Source organism: Lynx rufus, unplaced genomic scaffold (assembly GCF_022079265.1).
Source record: "Lynx rufus isolate CCGP_SWC_20201006 ecotype Redwood Valley unplaced genomic scaffold, mLynRuf1.p SCAF_16, whole genome shotgun sequence".
NCBI lineage: Eukaryota > Metazoa > Chordata > Mammalia > Carnivora > Felidae > Lynx > Lynx rufus.
Genome location: NW_025814830.1, coordinates 25,111,703 through 25,127,009, shown reverse-complemented (window position 1 = coordinate 25,127,009; position 15,307 = coordinate 25,111,703). Strand labels below are relative to the sequence as shown.

The 15,307-nt window shown below is 50.8% G+C and overlaps 1 protein-coding gene across 1 annotated transcript; it reads left to right on the top strand.

Moving 5' to 3' along the window:
• The first annotated feature begins 787 nt into the window (after positions 1–787).
• SALL1 (spalt like transcription factor 1) lies at positions 788–14,865 on the top strand. Its single transcript, XM_047079341.1, is given in 4 exon segments — positions 788–863; positions 9,847–10,183; positions 10,185–13,281; positions 14,425–14,865. Coding segments are annotated over 4 exon segments (3,951 nt in total).
• Positions 14,866–15,307: the final 442 nt, after the last annotated feature.

The window sequence follows — 15,307 nt, the reverse complement described above, 5'->3', positions numbered from 1 at the left end:
CGGACCGGCGTGGGGCTGGCTCTTCCCCACTCGCTTATTTTTTTTTTTTTATGGGGTGGGGGTGGGCTGTTTTCTGGTAGCTCTTAAAGAAACGAAGAAACACTCACGAAACGGGACTTCCTCCCCCCAAATCCCGCCACGGGACTCCCTCCCCCCGCGGTCCGGCGCGCCTAGCGCCGGAGTTGGGAAGTTCGCCGCGCGCCCGCAGCCTGGGTCTCCAGCCCCCGCCGCCCGGCCCCACCCCCCACCCGGGAGGCTTAATTCCGGGGAGGGCATGCTAATTCGGGTCGGCCCAGCCCGGGATGGGGGGGGGAACCGAAGGGGGGGGGCGCGGGCCCGGGCGCCGGGCGCGCAGAGGCGAGGAGGCAGGCCCGCGGCGGCCGGGCCGCGGAGTCCCGGGCGGTCGCGAAGAGGGTTAACCCAGTGTCGGGCGGCGCGGCGCGCAGAGCCAGCCCCGCGGCCGGCTTATTGGGCCAGCGCGCGGAGAGACAGGGGTCTGCAGCAAATCACGAACTAATTGATTAAGGCGAGCGGGTTTGAATAGCGCTGGCCCGGTGCCAATCGCCTTTCAAAGAGCCCCTCTATGATTAATCGCAATGCATTATTGATAATCATAATTATAGCAGGACACATGCGCGCTGCGCCCGGGGCCGGGGAGCCGGGGAGGGGGCGGGCGGGCCGGCGGGCGGGGGGAGCCGCCGCCGCCGCCGCCGCTCGATTTCCGTAATTTTGAGAAGATTTTTTTTTAGTAATTTTTTATTCTGCCCCAGCTGATGTTTGAGCCAGCATGTCGCGGAGGAAGCAAGCGAAGCCTCAACATTTCCAATCCGACCCCGAAGTGGCCTCGCTCCCCCGGCGAGATGGTGAGTGCTCCGGCCCGCGCCGCGGACACACACACGCACACACACGCACTCGCACTCACACTCACGCACACCCGGACCCACGCACACGCGGCTGGTTTCCGCGCCCACCGCCCCGCCGCCGCCACCGCCGCCGCCGCCGCCGGGTCCCTGTTCGCCTTTCCCACTCAGCGTATTTCTTTCTTTCCTTCCTTCTTTCTTTCTTTCTTTTTTTTTTTTTTTTTTAATTTCTTTTTAAATTTCCAATTTGCCTGCTCCGGGCTTCCCTCCCTGGCTCGGGGAGAGCAAACACTTCTCCCGGCAGGATCTTTCCGGAGTTGTTGGGTCTTCCTGGGTAGGGGGTGGGGGGTGGGGAGGAGCTCGGCCAGGCCGGCCCGGCTCCTCCGGCCCGGCTTTTCCGGGGAGCCGCGGCCGGGGCCCGGGGAGCCGGCTGGACGCGGGGCGGGCGGAGGTCGGCCGCGCGGGGCCCTTTGCGCTCCCCGCGCTGCTCCCGGGGCCCCCGGGCAGGCCTCCGCCGCGCCGGCCCTGCCGCCCCGCGGGAAGGAAGTTTACTTGGTGCTTCGGGCTGAACTCCCAGCGTGGGGGAGCCCCCTTGTGCCGCGCCCCCCCAAAGCGCTCACACTCCACCTGGGCCGGCGCGGCGGAATGGGGTGACTTTAGGGGCTCAGAGCTACCAGAAGACGGGGACCTGTGTCGGGGCGCCCGTGCCCGACCTGCTGGGGTCGCCGCAGGGGTGGAGGGTGCTCTTTGCTGCTCGTTCCTTCCGAGACACAGTGCAGGCGGACGGGGGACAGTGTTGGGGGCCGGCTACCCAAGTTTATCCCGGCGTCTTTTCTCCCAGTACATGCACCCCCTGCCCAGCCCCGAAGAAATCTCTAGATTGGGTGTGCTCCCGCAGAGGATCGTGGTACCCCGTGCTTCCAGGAATCGTAAGGGTCTTTTTCCAGGGCTTGGGGGGGGGGGCTCTCCGGCCAGAGGAGAACACCCCCTCCCCCCCGAAACAGAGGCATTGGCTTTCTCGGGTGGAGGCGACAACTGCGGGGTCCCGAAGGGAATGAACAAGTCTAGAACAAAGTTTGTGTGAGAGCGCTGAGGCCGAGAGTAGGAGAGATCCCGGCAGGGGATTTAGGGTACGGAGGGAGGACACCTCGAGTCCCTCCTTGTCCCTGAGGGGGGTTCACTTTAGGGGCCTCCGAGTTCCCAGGCCCAGCGCCGCAGGCGAAGGAGCGGCGCCCGGTTCGGTCCCCGGCACGATGCTCGCCTCTCGGCCGCGGGAGGACGAGGGCAACCCCGGCGGGGGCTCTGCGGCTCCGGATGCCACTCGGAATGCTCAAGTCCCGGGCCGCTTTTTGGGGTATGGAGGAGGGAACTGGACCCGACAGGGCTCATAAGTGTGGCCTGGGATCGGCACCTCTGTCCACTAAACTCTGCGGCCGCCCGGGCCCCGCGGTCCCCGGGCTCCTTCCCCAGAGGCCTGCTTCTCAGCAGAGCTGGGGCTCGGGGACCCGCGCAGAGCCGAGGCAAAGTCGCTGGGACTCCCACTCCCGGCACCTCGGCCGTCGGGAAAGGAGACTGCTGGCATAGGGGTCCCTGTGAGAAATTGGGGAGAACTGAGACCCGTTAAGAAAATGGCTTTACAAATATTTGCACCCCCCCAACCCCAGTACTTTCCCCAGCTTCAAGCCTTACCCGAGTCTCTGCGATTTTAGTCCGCTGAGCTGAGCCCCCGAACCCCGCTTTCCACCCGAGGCCAAACCGGGGATGCGAGGTAGATCGGGGTGAAATTTACCCAAGGCCGCAGCAACAGCTCCGAATGTTTTCCCCGGTTTTCTCAGCTGGTTTCTTCTTCTCACCCCCACACCCACCTTTCCTAAAGTTTCTGGTGAGCCCTTCCGCCCCGGAATACTGTTCAAGTTCCCAATATTTGTAGGAAAAACCAAACGGGAGGAGAAGAAAGCGTTTTTTCGGGTTTGGTTTTGTTTTGTGTTTTGTTTTGTAAATTTGTACCGATTTCACACATTTTCAAAAAGGGAGCCAAAGACTCGGGGCTTCGGGCTTGGGGAAGAAATGATGTCTGGTACATCTTTGCCTTTTCGCCTGTCGCCTTCTGAATCCGGAATTTTTAATAGTTAAGGCTTCTCATAAAGCGATGGCATAAAAGGAGTTCACTACCTCTTACCATTATTATTTATTAGACTTTTTTTTTTTTTAGTTTCTTTGAGCTTTGAGGTAAGTTAATTAAGTAACTGAATCAAGTTTCCTTTTCTTTTTTTCCTCATTCTTTCTTCCTCCCTCCATATCTTTCCTTTTTCTTCCTTTTTTTTTTTTCTCCCCTAAAGCTGATTCATTGTCCTAAGAAGCAGTAAAGTGTTAGGGGCACTGTGTCCAGAGCCGCTCTCCTCTCTTTCTCACCTCTCTCCACCCCCCACCCCTTTTTTCTTCGGTGGTAATGGTTTTAGGTTATGACTGTTTTTACATGGTTGAACAATAAGTTTGGGGGAAGCTGCCTAGAGGGTAGATTTTGTAATAGGGTTACAGGATTTAGTGTGTTGTAAGAATATTAGGACACAACTAATCCTTCTCAGCGTCTGACTTACAGGAGGGCCTTGCACACTCCCCATCTTTTTATTTGGGTGCAGTTGAGAGATAAACGGACTTCAGAGTAGATGACATCTCTGGGAGTTCCCTTTCAAAAGTCACCATCTTTCCCACAAGGAATTCAGCAGTGTCTGTTCATGTCCCCACACATAACACACACTTGAAAGAGTTGATGGGGTTGGAGTGTTGTGTTTGGTTTGTTTTGGTTTTTGGTTTTGTTTGGGGGTTTCTCTTGTCACATGTATACAGGTTCCTAAATTTTTAGAAGACAGTGCCTCACTCAAGCATGAGTGTGTGTGTGTGTGTGTGTGTGTGTGTGTGTGTGTGCGCGCGCGCGCATGTGTGTGCACGCGCATACAAAGAAAGCCATAGCCATGCCCAACAGCCACACGGATAACTCCATCAGAACAAGTTCAAGAAAACAAGATTACTTGGTCAGTCTTCCAATGTTCATGTTTTAATTCTACTTGGGTGCAGCTGTAATGCCACAGACACCCTACATTAAAGTTGGGAATTTTTCTGTGTCTTATGAAACCAGGATTATGGCACATATTAACTTGTCTTTTAAATAATATTCAGCGAGCCTGGAATCATTTGTAGAAAGATGACTGCCACTGGAAAAATTATGTACTGAGATAAATCATTCTTGAGGAAGGGGACTATTAGAATCTAATGATTTCTATGTGGGTTCTTTACTAAGCTCTGGGTTTCAGAGGTGTGTGTGTGTGTGTGTGTGTGTGTGTGTGTGTGTGTGTGTGTGTTTTGGGGTTTTCTTCCTTGGGTGGTGGTTCTGAGATTCAAATAACTGCAGGGATGGCCCCATTCAGACTCCATTCATTTATTAAAGTATTGTGGTGCTCAGCTTTTTCAAGGAAAAGAGAACATTGGAAGAAAGATAAAAACCTCACGAACTGGAGATAAAACACTGACTCATATAAAGTATCATAAACATTCCTCTTATTTATATTAATAATAAAATTCTATTATTTACCAAAGTAATTTACTCATTGTGAGCAGCTTAATGGCAACACATTGATTTCTGGGCCCAAAAGGTTACAGAGAACTATAATTAATTGCTTTTTTTTGAAAAACCGACACCTGCAAGATAAGGCAGTTGGAAAGAATTCATGGGTAATCAGGCCTATTTTAAGTTTGTGGCATAATGGAAGATTCTGGGTGAGAAAATGCAGTTTTGGGGGGATTTGCTTCGGGCCGCAGATACTTTCTAAAAATGACAAAACCACACACAACAAGCAAAGTGTAGTGGGGCACGAGAGACTGGATGCGAAAGTAAATCTGTGATAGTGAACAGCTCATGGTTTCTTGTACATCAAGTTTCTCCCATGGTTTATAGGTGCAAGTGCCAATTTGTAGGTTATTCTTTGGGGACTTTATTTCACTTCTGCGTTTGCAGGTAGCAGTTCATCTCCACCCAGAGCCCTTTAGAAGGCAGAGACCCACATCTCTCATGTGGGGATCTCAGTGCGAGTGCGAGAGATCCGCCCCGACTCGCAGTTTGCTAAGTTTGTTGAAATGGTTAAAAGCCAAGCTCATAACCGGAACAAAGTCCTCGTGCGGTCTTAATTCGGTGTTTCTGAGACCTGTCCTGGTACAGCCAGCCACGTCGTCCAAAATATTCTTCGATTACCAAAGCCGCAGTGATTTAGCAGTTTAGCAAAGATGGTAAATTATCCTAAGCCCCAGCACCCCTCCCCCCGGCAGAAAAAAGTGTGTGTGCCAGGCTTTACAAAAGCTAATGTGTCGAGCTGTTTTAACCTTTGCTAGCCTCCTCCCATGCAGAGGTGACAAGGTCCAGATCATAATATGTCCTTCAGTATCTTCCCAGTGACCCCCAAATTCAGTCTTCCTGGTCACTTAGCAGGAAGTTAGCAGTTTATTTTAGTTTCACCTTATCAGCTTGGTGTCTTTTCCTAACCTTATTCCCCTGTCACCCTCAGATGCCAGACCCCCAAAGGGGAAGATTGACAGGTAGTTCCCATAGCTCAGCTTTACCCTCAAACAACAGGGATTTAGTTTCTTGTGCCTTTGCCAATGTTTATGTAGTCAAAGTTGAGATCTCGCCTTAAGGAGTCTCTCTTTTTACGCGTCACTGGAATAGGAAAGCCACAAAGAAGTTTTTGAACAAAAACCCTTGCAACTGGAACCCCATCTAGCGTTCAGTTTGATTCATCCGAGGGGAAGACATTTTCCCCCAACACAGATTGTGTACGTTAGGTGGGCTTGTGTCACTGTTTAAAAAGGCGTGTCTGGACCGTGTTGTTATTTTTTCCAGAGCCTTCGCTTGTAGTCTTCCACTCAAGGATCCACTGATCCCGGCCAGAACACGGAGGGAATTGAAGCGGGCCAGTAAATGTGTCATTTGGTTGCATATCACACAGAGGAAACTTCAGACATTACGGAGAATGTCCAGAGCATATGTGGCAGTGTTTAAAATTTCTGTGGCATCTTGAGCTGGACATTCAGGTGGAGGCTTTTCCCAGATCGGTGCAGGACAATAATGATGATAATAAAAAGGTGAAAGACCAATCAGTCAGAAACGGTGCCGATGGCCTCTCCAAATGGGTCTCCGGGAGAGAACAGCCTGTTAAAATTATAGGCTCCACAATCCCAATCACGAGGGGTTCCATTAAAAACGTTAATGTGATCTTAAGGTAGTGGAAAGTAAAGGGAAGGATCTTTTCTGAAGAGCTCCAAAAAAGAAAACTAAATGTGGTAGAATAGGGTTGTTTTGTTTTGTTTTGTTTTGTTTTTTTCCTGGCTTGGCTAAACCTTGCCGTGTGGGGCATAGTTTTATTTTTGTTTTCACAGTAGACAGATACACTGGAACACTTCCATTTTCTGCCTCCTGTTCTGCAATGTTTGGTTGAGATGATGAAAAACTGACAAATTTGAATTGGGGGTCAAGTACCTAAATAGTACGAGAACTGAAACATCCGGGGTTTTAGCATAAACTGAATGGAGCTACAAGTTCACCCCCTTATCCTCTAAAAAAAAAAAATCCCAGAAAAATGCCAGAGATCTTTGTGTGTGTGCATACTCAGAAAACTACTACTTCTTAAATTTTTCCTTTGTGACTGGGATCATAAAATTAATTTGGATGCAAAACCCATAGAGAAGGAACTGGAATGTTATTTTCACCATAGCACAGGGAACAAGGCAACTGTATTTACTATAATGGGATCACCAGTTGCAATCCTGTGTAACAGATTATTGAGAAACAAGATAGCAGCCGGTCAGAAAAATGAATTGGAACACATTTATGTGTGTGTGTGTGTGTGTGTGTGTGTGTGTGTGTGTGTGTGTGTTACAACTTAAAATACTCCCTTTGGTAGTTAAAGATTCAAACTAGTCCTCATGTTTTGTCTTTGTTGCTGTTGAGCGTCTTTGTTGGAGTTCAGTTCAGAATGCAGATACATTTAAAGTTAAGAGCTATTACAGTACAGCGACACCTGCTTTTGAAATAAATCAAAATAGATACCCAGAATTTTTTTTTTTTTTTTTTTTTGGTGTTCATAAACATCCGGAAATTAAATTAGTTGACTCGGCAGTGGAATCACATGTCAGCTTATTAAAATGTTGTGAAAATCCAAGCTGAAACATAGGCACCGTCTTTCTTCGAAGCAAGCAGGCATATTTTTAAGCACCTCTATTTTCCGTCCAGTTAGCACGGCCCGAAATACAAAAATGTTCAGGTTGGAAAAACTTGAAAATTCTCAAGTGAGTCTTGAAGCAGCCCAAATGTAGAATTCAAGCCCAGGAAAGTAATAATCAGCGAAATCCTGTAAAGTAAGCTTCTTTTCATTTTGTCTATATATTATGAGAATATCAGATGTTTGCAAGTTACAAAGAATTAAAATGCCCTTTAATCGTGAACACAGATGTGCTAAATATTTGAAGGCAACTACATTGTAATGTGTACAATTGATGAAGTCAGTTTTCTGATTTCCCTTGCTAGCTATTTAGTCCTGAATCTGTCATTATTTGTCTAAGCCCAGCTGACCAAGCAAAACTGTGTTTTAAAGTGGCTTTATGTTTTGATAAATGTGAGCTGGTTGAAAAGTATTTTCCACTGAATGCAGAGCTTAATAGAACATGCTGACATAATAGTTTTAATGCATTTTGTCGAAAATGTGTGAACAAACAGAATAGCTTTTGTTCCTTCATAATTGGTTGTAAAAGTAGATGGAAACATAACCATTACATATGGAAATGTGCAAAGAGAAAGAAATAACATTTCTGTTGAATATATTAGGAATTGCATTTCCTAGTTTAAAATAAGCATCTGAAATGGATGCATCATTTAAAATTGGTTGTCAAAATAAGAAGCTTTAAACAGAATTTTTGTCACATTATTTTTGTCCCAAGTTAAGCGACGTAACTGCAGCGAATTTCCTTTAATATTTTGTTTACATTATTTTAAGGCAGGGAGAGAGACAGAAAGTGCCTAAAACAGCACCTTGAATGTGCACAGGAACCCGGTGCCAATTAAGATGATTAAACATTAAATTAAAACTGAATCATTATTGGTATGTTCTGCCACAGCCAAGATTTGTTTGGTATTGTTAGTGCATTCTGCTGCGTACCCTTGTGGAGATTAAAAGATGGGTGTTATTAGAAAAGCTAGCTTGTTGAGTATAACTTAGCTACTCAGATAACACTCACAGTGAATAAAGTGTGCCTGCATTTGGCATACTTCACCCGGGTTCCTCATCAACTCGGGCACCACGCAAGGCCAATAGAGTTAAAGGAATTTCCAGAAGTTAGTATTTAGGTATTAATTGTATTTTCCGGAATGCAAAACTACTGAAGCTTTTTAGGATGTTTACTACAAAGAGGCAAATGGCTGACCCTTAGGAGCTGCCTCTTACGTTTACCGAAGAAGCAACATTTTGAGTTGGTATTTATTCATATTTGCAATTAGTTTTTTTCTTTCCCCCCTTGCAAGTTTTCTTGGGAGATTCAATTTGGAAGTCATGGAAACTAACTATTATCTGATTCAGTTCTGCAGAAAAGCATGCAGGGAGGTAATCCTTGAATTAAACAGTTTTTTTTTTTTTTTTCACAGCCTTCGGAGATGACCACACACCATTTGTACAACAGAAGTTGGTGTTCCCCATGCTGGGCAAACAATAAGGCTCCATCCTGTCTTTGAATAGGATGTTAGCTTGCCGTTGGAGATTTTTATGTTTAATTTACAAATGGATCTTAGTGAGAAGAAATCTGAGCAACCAGTGGAAACAAACATGAAATAAAGGGATTTTTATAATGAAAGGTTCAGGACAATCTGTTAAACAATTGATAACACCGAATAGCCGACTGTTTTTCAAGGCATTCAGACAAGGAGAATGGCACAGCATTTGCAAACTCGAAACCAAGAATTATTCCCTCCCTTCCCCTTAACTGCACATCCTTCTATAAGTTGATGTTGAATCAGAAATGTAAATCTTCTGCCAGTTTTTTATAGATACGGAGAGCACTCTTGATGAAATATTTAGAGGCGTAACGTTGCCATTTGGAGCACAATGGCATATATAAGTTGAACGGTGGAGTGGTAGCCAGGGTTGCATTCTTTAATTTTAAAAATAAACATGCCACGGGGTGATATATAGGTGCCAGGCAGGCCTTGTAACGGCTTATGATCACTGTGTTTCTCTTCGTTGTGTCTGTGTGTGTGTGCGTGTGCGCGTGTGTGCGCGTGCGTGCGCGCTGCTTTCTTGTTTGTATTCAACTGAGTCTTGAGCAGCCTGGAGGATTTGTTACTGGTGTGGCTAAAGCGTGTTTGTCACGGGTAGGCCTCGGCTCAGGTTCTAGGTAGGGGCTGGAGGTGATTTTTAAGTTGTCAGTCCTCAGCCTGGTGATCCGCATTTCTCTCCCGTCCCTTGTCAACAACTGATTGGAATCTGAATGACTACAAATTAGTTTAGTGACAGAACAAACTGTCACAGATATCTCTGAATCAGTTGAAAATGAATAAGGTTGACAGAAACTCAAGAGCCTAATAAGTCCTCAGAATGGTTGCTGGACCCTCTCTGGATGAGTAGACAATAAGGTGTATAAAATATTGGAAATCAATAGTGGCCTATGGAATTGCATTATGCACTGATGTCTTCAGTTCGCAGTATTTTATATTTTGATGGATTATCTGAAGACCGTGGCTATCTGAGATGCCGGATGGATAGGGATTCCTCCACACCCCTAAGATTTAATTATGAACGTTCTTGGGTAGTATCGACTGCTTTTCCAGGGGCAAGAGTGTTGAGTTTGGAAGACAGAAAACAATGGATCAACCTCCCTCTTGTTGCGAAGGCGCGGGTGACCCTGTGTGGCCCGGCCCCCTTTCTAACCCTGCCCCTTTTGATGTTTGCAGGAGACGCAGAGAAAGGTCAACCAAATCGCACCACCAAGAGCAAGGACGCCCACGTGTGTGGCCGGTGCTGTGCCGAGTTCTTTGAGTTATCGGATCTTCTCCTCCACAAGAAGAACTGCACTAAAAATCAATTAGTTCTCATCGTCAATGAGAGCCCGGCCACCCCGCCCGACACCTTCACTCCCAGCCCCCCTCCCGATAACCCCGACGAACAAATGAATGACACCGTGAACAAAACGGATCAGGCCGACGGCGGCGACCTTCCGGAACACGGCGGACGCGACAGGGAAGAGTCCATGGAGGTGGAGGCCCCGGTGGCGGCTAACAGAGGTGGCGGTGGCGCCCTGGGGGGGGGGCGGGAGCGGGGTCACCCCAGGCTGCAGCGGCGGCCCCTCCACAGGTACCTCAGCGATCACAACCTCTCTACCTCAACTCGGGGACCTGACGACACTGGGCAACTTCTCCGTGATCAACAGCAACGTCATCATCGAGAACCTGCAGAGCACCAAGGTGGCGGTGGCCCAGTTCTCGCAGGAGGCGAGGTGCGGCGGGGCCTCCGGAGGCAAGCCGGCCGTCCCGGCCCTCATGGAGCAGCTCCTCGCCCTGCAGCAACAGCAGATCCACCAGCTGCAACTGATCGAGCAGATCCGTCACCAAATATTGCTGTTGGCTTCTCAGAACGCAGACTTGCCAACATCTTCGAGTCCTTCTCAAGGTACTTTACGAACATCTGCCAACCCCTTGTCCACACTAAGCTCCCATTTATCTCAGCAGCTGGCGGCGGCAGCTGGATTGGCACAGAGCCTCGCCAGCCAGTCTGCCAACATCAGCGGTGTGAAACAGCTGCCCCCCCTCCAGCTACCTCAGAGCACTTCTGGCCACACCCTCCCACCCAACAGCGGCGCTTCCCCCAGCATTAACATCTTGGCGGCAGCGGTGACCACCCCGTCCTCGGAAAAAGCGGCTTCGAGCGCCGGCGCCTCCCACGCCAGCCACCCCGCGGCCTCGGCATCGTCGTCACCAGCTTTTGCAATAAGCAGTTTGTTAAATCCTGCGTCCAGTGCACTTCTACCTCAGCCGGCCCCCGCTAACTCGGTTTTCCCCAGCCCTTTGCCCAACATCGGAACGACTGCGGAGGACTTAAACCCCTTGTCCGCCTTGGCCCAGCAAAGAAAAAGCAAGCCACCAAATGTCACCGCCTTCGAAGCGAAAAGCGCTTCGGATGAGGCGTTCTTCAAACACAAGTGCAGGTTCTGCGCGAAGGTCTTCGGGAGCGACAGTGCCTTGCAGATCCACCTGCGCTCCCACACCGGCGAGAGGCCGTTCAAGTGCAACATCTGTGGGAACAGGTTCTCCACCAAGGGGAACCTCAAAGTCCACTTCCAGCGCCACAAAGAGAAATACCCTCATATCCAGATGAACCCCTATCCCGTGCCTGAGCATCTGGACAATATCCCCACGAGCACCGGCATCCCGTACGGCATGTCCGTCCCTCCGGAGAAGCCGGTCACCAGCTGGCTAGACACCAAGCCGGTCCTGCCCACTCTGACCACTTCGGTCGGCCTGCCGTTGCCCCCGACCCTCCCGAGCCTCGCACCCTTCATCAAGACCGAAGAGCCAGCCCCGATCCCCATCAGCCATTCTGCCAGCAGCCCCCCGGGCTCAGTCAAAAGTGACTCCGGGGCCCCCGAGGCGGCCACGCGAAACCCGGGCGGGCTCGCAGAGGAGGCCGAAGGGCCCCCCGCGCTACCCTCCGGTGGCAAAAGTGAGGACGGCACCGTGGCCCCCAGCTCCGCCCCGGCAGCCAGCGGCAGCTCTCTGAGCTCCCCGGCGGTGGCGGCGGCCGACGGTGGCCCCGGGAGGGCCACCGCTTTCACCAACCCCTTGTTGCCGCTCATGTCTGAGCAGTTCAAGGCCAAGTTTCCTTTCGGGGGGCTCTTGGACTCGGCCCAGGCATCAGAGACCTCCAAGCTTCAGCAGTTGGTAGAGAACATTGACAAGAAGGCCACTGACCCCAACGAGTGTATCATCTGCCACCGGGTCCTCAGCTGTCAGAGCGCCCTAAAGATGCACTACCGGACGCACACCGGGGAGAGGCCCTTTAAGTGTAAGATCTGCGGCCGGGCTTTCACCACGAAAGGGAACCTCAAAACCCACTATAGCGTCCACCGTGCTATGCCCCCGCTCAGAGTCCAGCATTCCTGCCCCATCTGCCAGAAGAAGTTCACGAACGCCGTGGTCCTGCAGCAGCACATCCGAATGCACATGGGAGGTCAGATCCCCAACACCCCAGTCCCCGACAGCTACCCCGAGTCCATGGAGTCCGACACGGGCTCCTTCGACGAGAAGAATTTCGATGACCTGGACACCTTCTCCGACGAAAACATGGAGGACTGTCCTGAGGGCAGCATCCCCGATACGCCCAAGTCCGCGGACGCGTCCCAGGACAGCCTATCTTCTTCGCCTTTGCCCCTAGAGATGTCAAGCATCGCTGCTTTGGAAAATCAGATGAAGATGATCAGCGCCGGCCTGGCGGAGCAGCTGCAGGCCAGCCTGAAGTCCGTGGAGAACGGCTCCGTCGAGGGGGACGTCCTGACCAACGATTCGTCCTCGGTGGGCGGCGACATGGAGAGCCAGAGTGCGGGCAGCCCGGCCATCTCAGAGTCTACCTCTTCCATGCAGGCTCTGTCCCCGTCCAACAGCACCCAGGAGCTCCGCAAGTCCCCCGGCGCGGAGGAGAAGCCCCAGAGGGCAGTCCCGAGCGAGTTCGCCAACGGCCCGTCCCCCACCCCGGTGAACGGTGGGGCTCTGGATTTGACGTCCAGCCACGCAGAGAAAATCATCAAGGAAGATTCTTTGGGGATCCTCTTCCCTTTCAGAGACCGGGGTAAATTTAAAAATACTGCTTGCGACATTTGTGGCAAAACCTTTGCTTGTCAGAGTGCCTTGGACATTCACTACAGAAGTCATACCAAAGAGAGACCATTTATTTGCACGGTTTGCAATCGCGGCTTTTCCACAAAGGGTAATTTGAAGCAGCACATGTTGACACATCAGATGCGGGACCTACCATCACAGCTCTTTGAGCCCAGCCCCAACCTCGGCCCCAATCAGAACTCGGCGGCGATCCCCGCCAGCTCGTTGTCATCTCTCATCAAGACAGAGGTCAACGGCTTCGTGCACGTCACGCCTCAGGACAGCAAGGACACCTCCACCGGTCACGTCCCCTCTGGGCCTCTGTCCTCCTCTGCCACGTCCCCAGTTCTGCTCCCGGCTCTGCCCAGGAGAACCCCCAAACAGCATTACTGTAACACGTGTGGCAAGACCTTCTCCTCGTCGAGTGCCCTGCAGATTCACGAGCGAACTCACACTGGAGAGAAACCCTTTGCTTGCACTATTTGTGGGAGAGCTTTCACGACAAAAGGCAATCTGAAGGTACCTCACTCTGTCTGTCCCTCACACCCCACCCCCCCCCGCCCCCACCCGCCCAGCCAGCCAGCAGCCCCGATAACCACGCAGGGAGAGGGCGTTCTCGCCGGGGCACCTGCCGCACGTGGCCCACCGCGGCCAGGCGCCCGCGCGGGTCAGGGTCGGGGCAGGTGTCTCGGGGCGGGCCGAAGCCTGCTGGACGTGAGAGCACATTGAATAATTTGGTGCCCCAGCGAAGCAGCTGCCCATCTCTCGCTGTCTCGCTAAGTGCACCAAATGAATTGCCTCACCTACCGAGTGCGACAGCCCGGCGTTGCCATGGGGTATTGATTAAAGACCTCCACGTGGCCTGCGAGCAGCCCGTATCACTTAATAATTACAGTCCTCCTCGGCGGATGCATCTGTTTTTCACAAGTATGCAGCCCAGCGTGGCTTGCTCTCCTAAAAACCATCACGTCACTGCTCGGCTAAATGGGTATTATGATAATTGATTATACATTTCCTCCCGATATGTGTTGGAAATAAAGCAAATATGCTTAGGTTCTAGAGCAACAGTTGAGTGCTCTCACTGTGTACATTTTTTGTTGACAGAGTATCTCTCTAGAGATCGCTGCCAGTAATGTGAGATGAATAATTACTTTCTGGCTCTTTCTCGCCGCGCACGGGCCCTGCGATGGGCAATCTGCGAGGGGTACTTTCTTCCCATCTGCAGAGGACGTTTATAGGGTAAAGGGTGTCAGATACAATACTTACCATTGCAATGAGAGTGGACATAACAATTCTAACCCTGAAAGGAGCTATCTGCGACAGCCTGGCCTGCTGGAGGCCATTATAAACTAAATACGGGTAATAAAAAAAGAGTAAGTAAGGCCGGCATCTTTGCCCAGGAAGAGGGAAGGCGGCCCAGGGCTGGGGAGAAGCGAGCGCGTTATTAGGAGGCGGCCGGAGTGGACAGCTCCCGTTACCTTCTCCACTATCTGGCGCTTAATAAGAATAGACATGTAGGCCACTTGCTTTGTCGGGTGTTGGGATATGAGTGGAGACAGATTCAACTATTAAGCTTCTCCCTTCCTCTCTCTCTCTCTCTCTCTCTCCCTTTTTTTTTTTCTTTGCCCCCTCCCCACCCCCGCCCCTTTGCCCTCCTCTCAGGTACACATGGGCACTCACATGTGGAATAGCACGCCTGCACGACGGGGTCGGCGGCTCTCTGTGGATGGCCCCATGACATTTCTAGGAGGCAATCCTGTCAAGTTCCCAGAAATGTTCCAGAAGGATTTGGCGGCAAGGTCAGGAAGCGGGGATCCTTCCAGCTTCTGGAATCAGTATGCAGCGGCACTCTCCAACGGGCTGGCGATGAAGGCCAATGAGATCTCCGTCATTCAGAATGGCGGCATCCCTCCAATTCCTGGAAGCCTCGGCAGCGGGAGCAGCTCACCTATTAGTGGGCTGACGGGAAATCTGGAGAAGCTCCAGAACTCAGAGCCCAGCGCTCCGCTGGCCGGCCTGGAGAAGATGGCCAGCAGTGAGAACGGAACCAACTTCCGTTTCACCCGCTTCGTGGAGGACAGCAAAGAGATTGTCACAAGTTAAAGCAACCCTGGCTGGAGAAATAACAACCCCCTTCCAGAAGGAGACCCACTGTTGCCTCCTCTCCCCCCCCCACCCCTTCCCTCCTGGTTCCCCCAGATCTATGAACTACAACATGATGAAGACATTCTTTTGTACTTTGTTCAACTTCTAGAGTTATAAGAAAGCTTATTTATTAGTGATATAACCTTGCTTTGCAAACAGAATGCAAGCGTTAACTTTGGTCTTCTGTATTTTGGACTAAATACTAATTGACTAGAGCGCTGTAACATTTATGGCAATCACAAGTTGCCCTGCTAGGCGGTCTTAATCTGGCATTAACTTATTTTCTATATCCGGTTTAATATGAATCTGGTGTTAATGCAATGCCTCAGTGATGCATTAGATCTCTAATAAAGTCTGTATATAAATGTACACTTTGATCCTGCTGGGAAATTTTATCAGC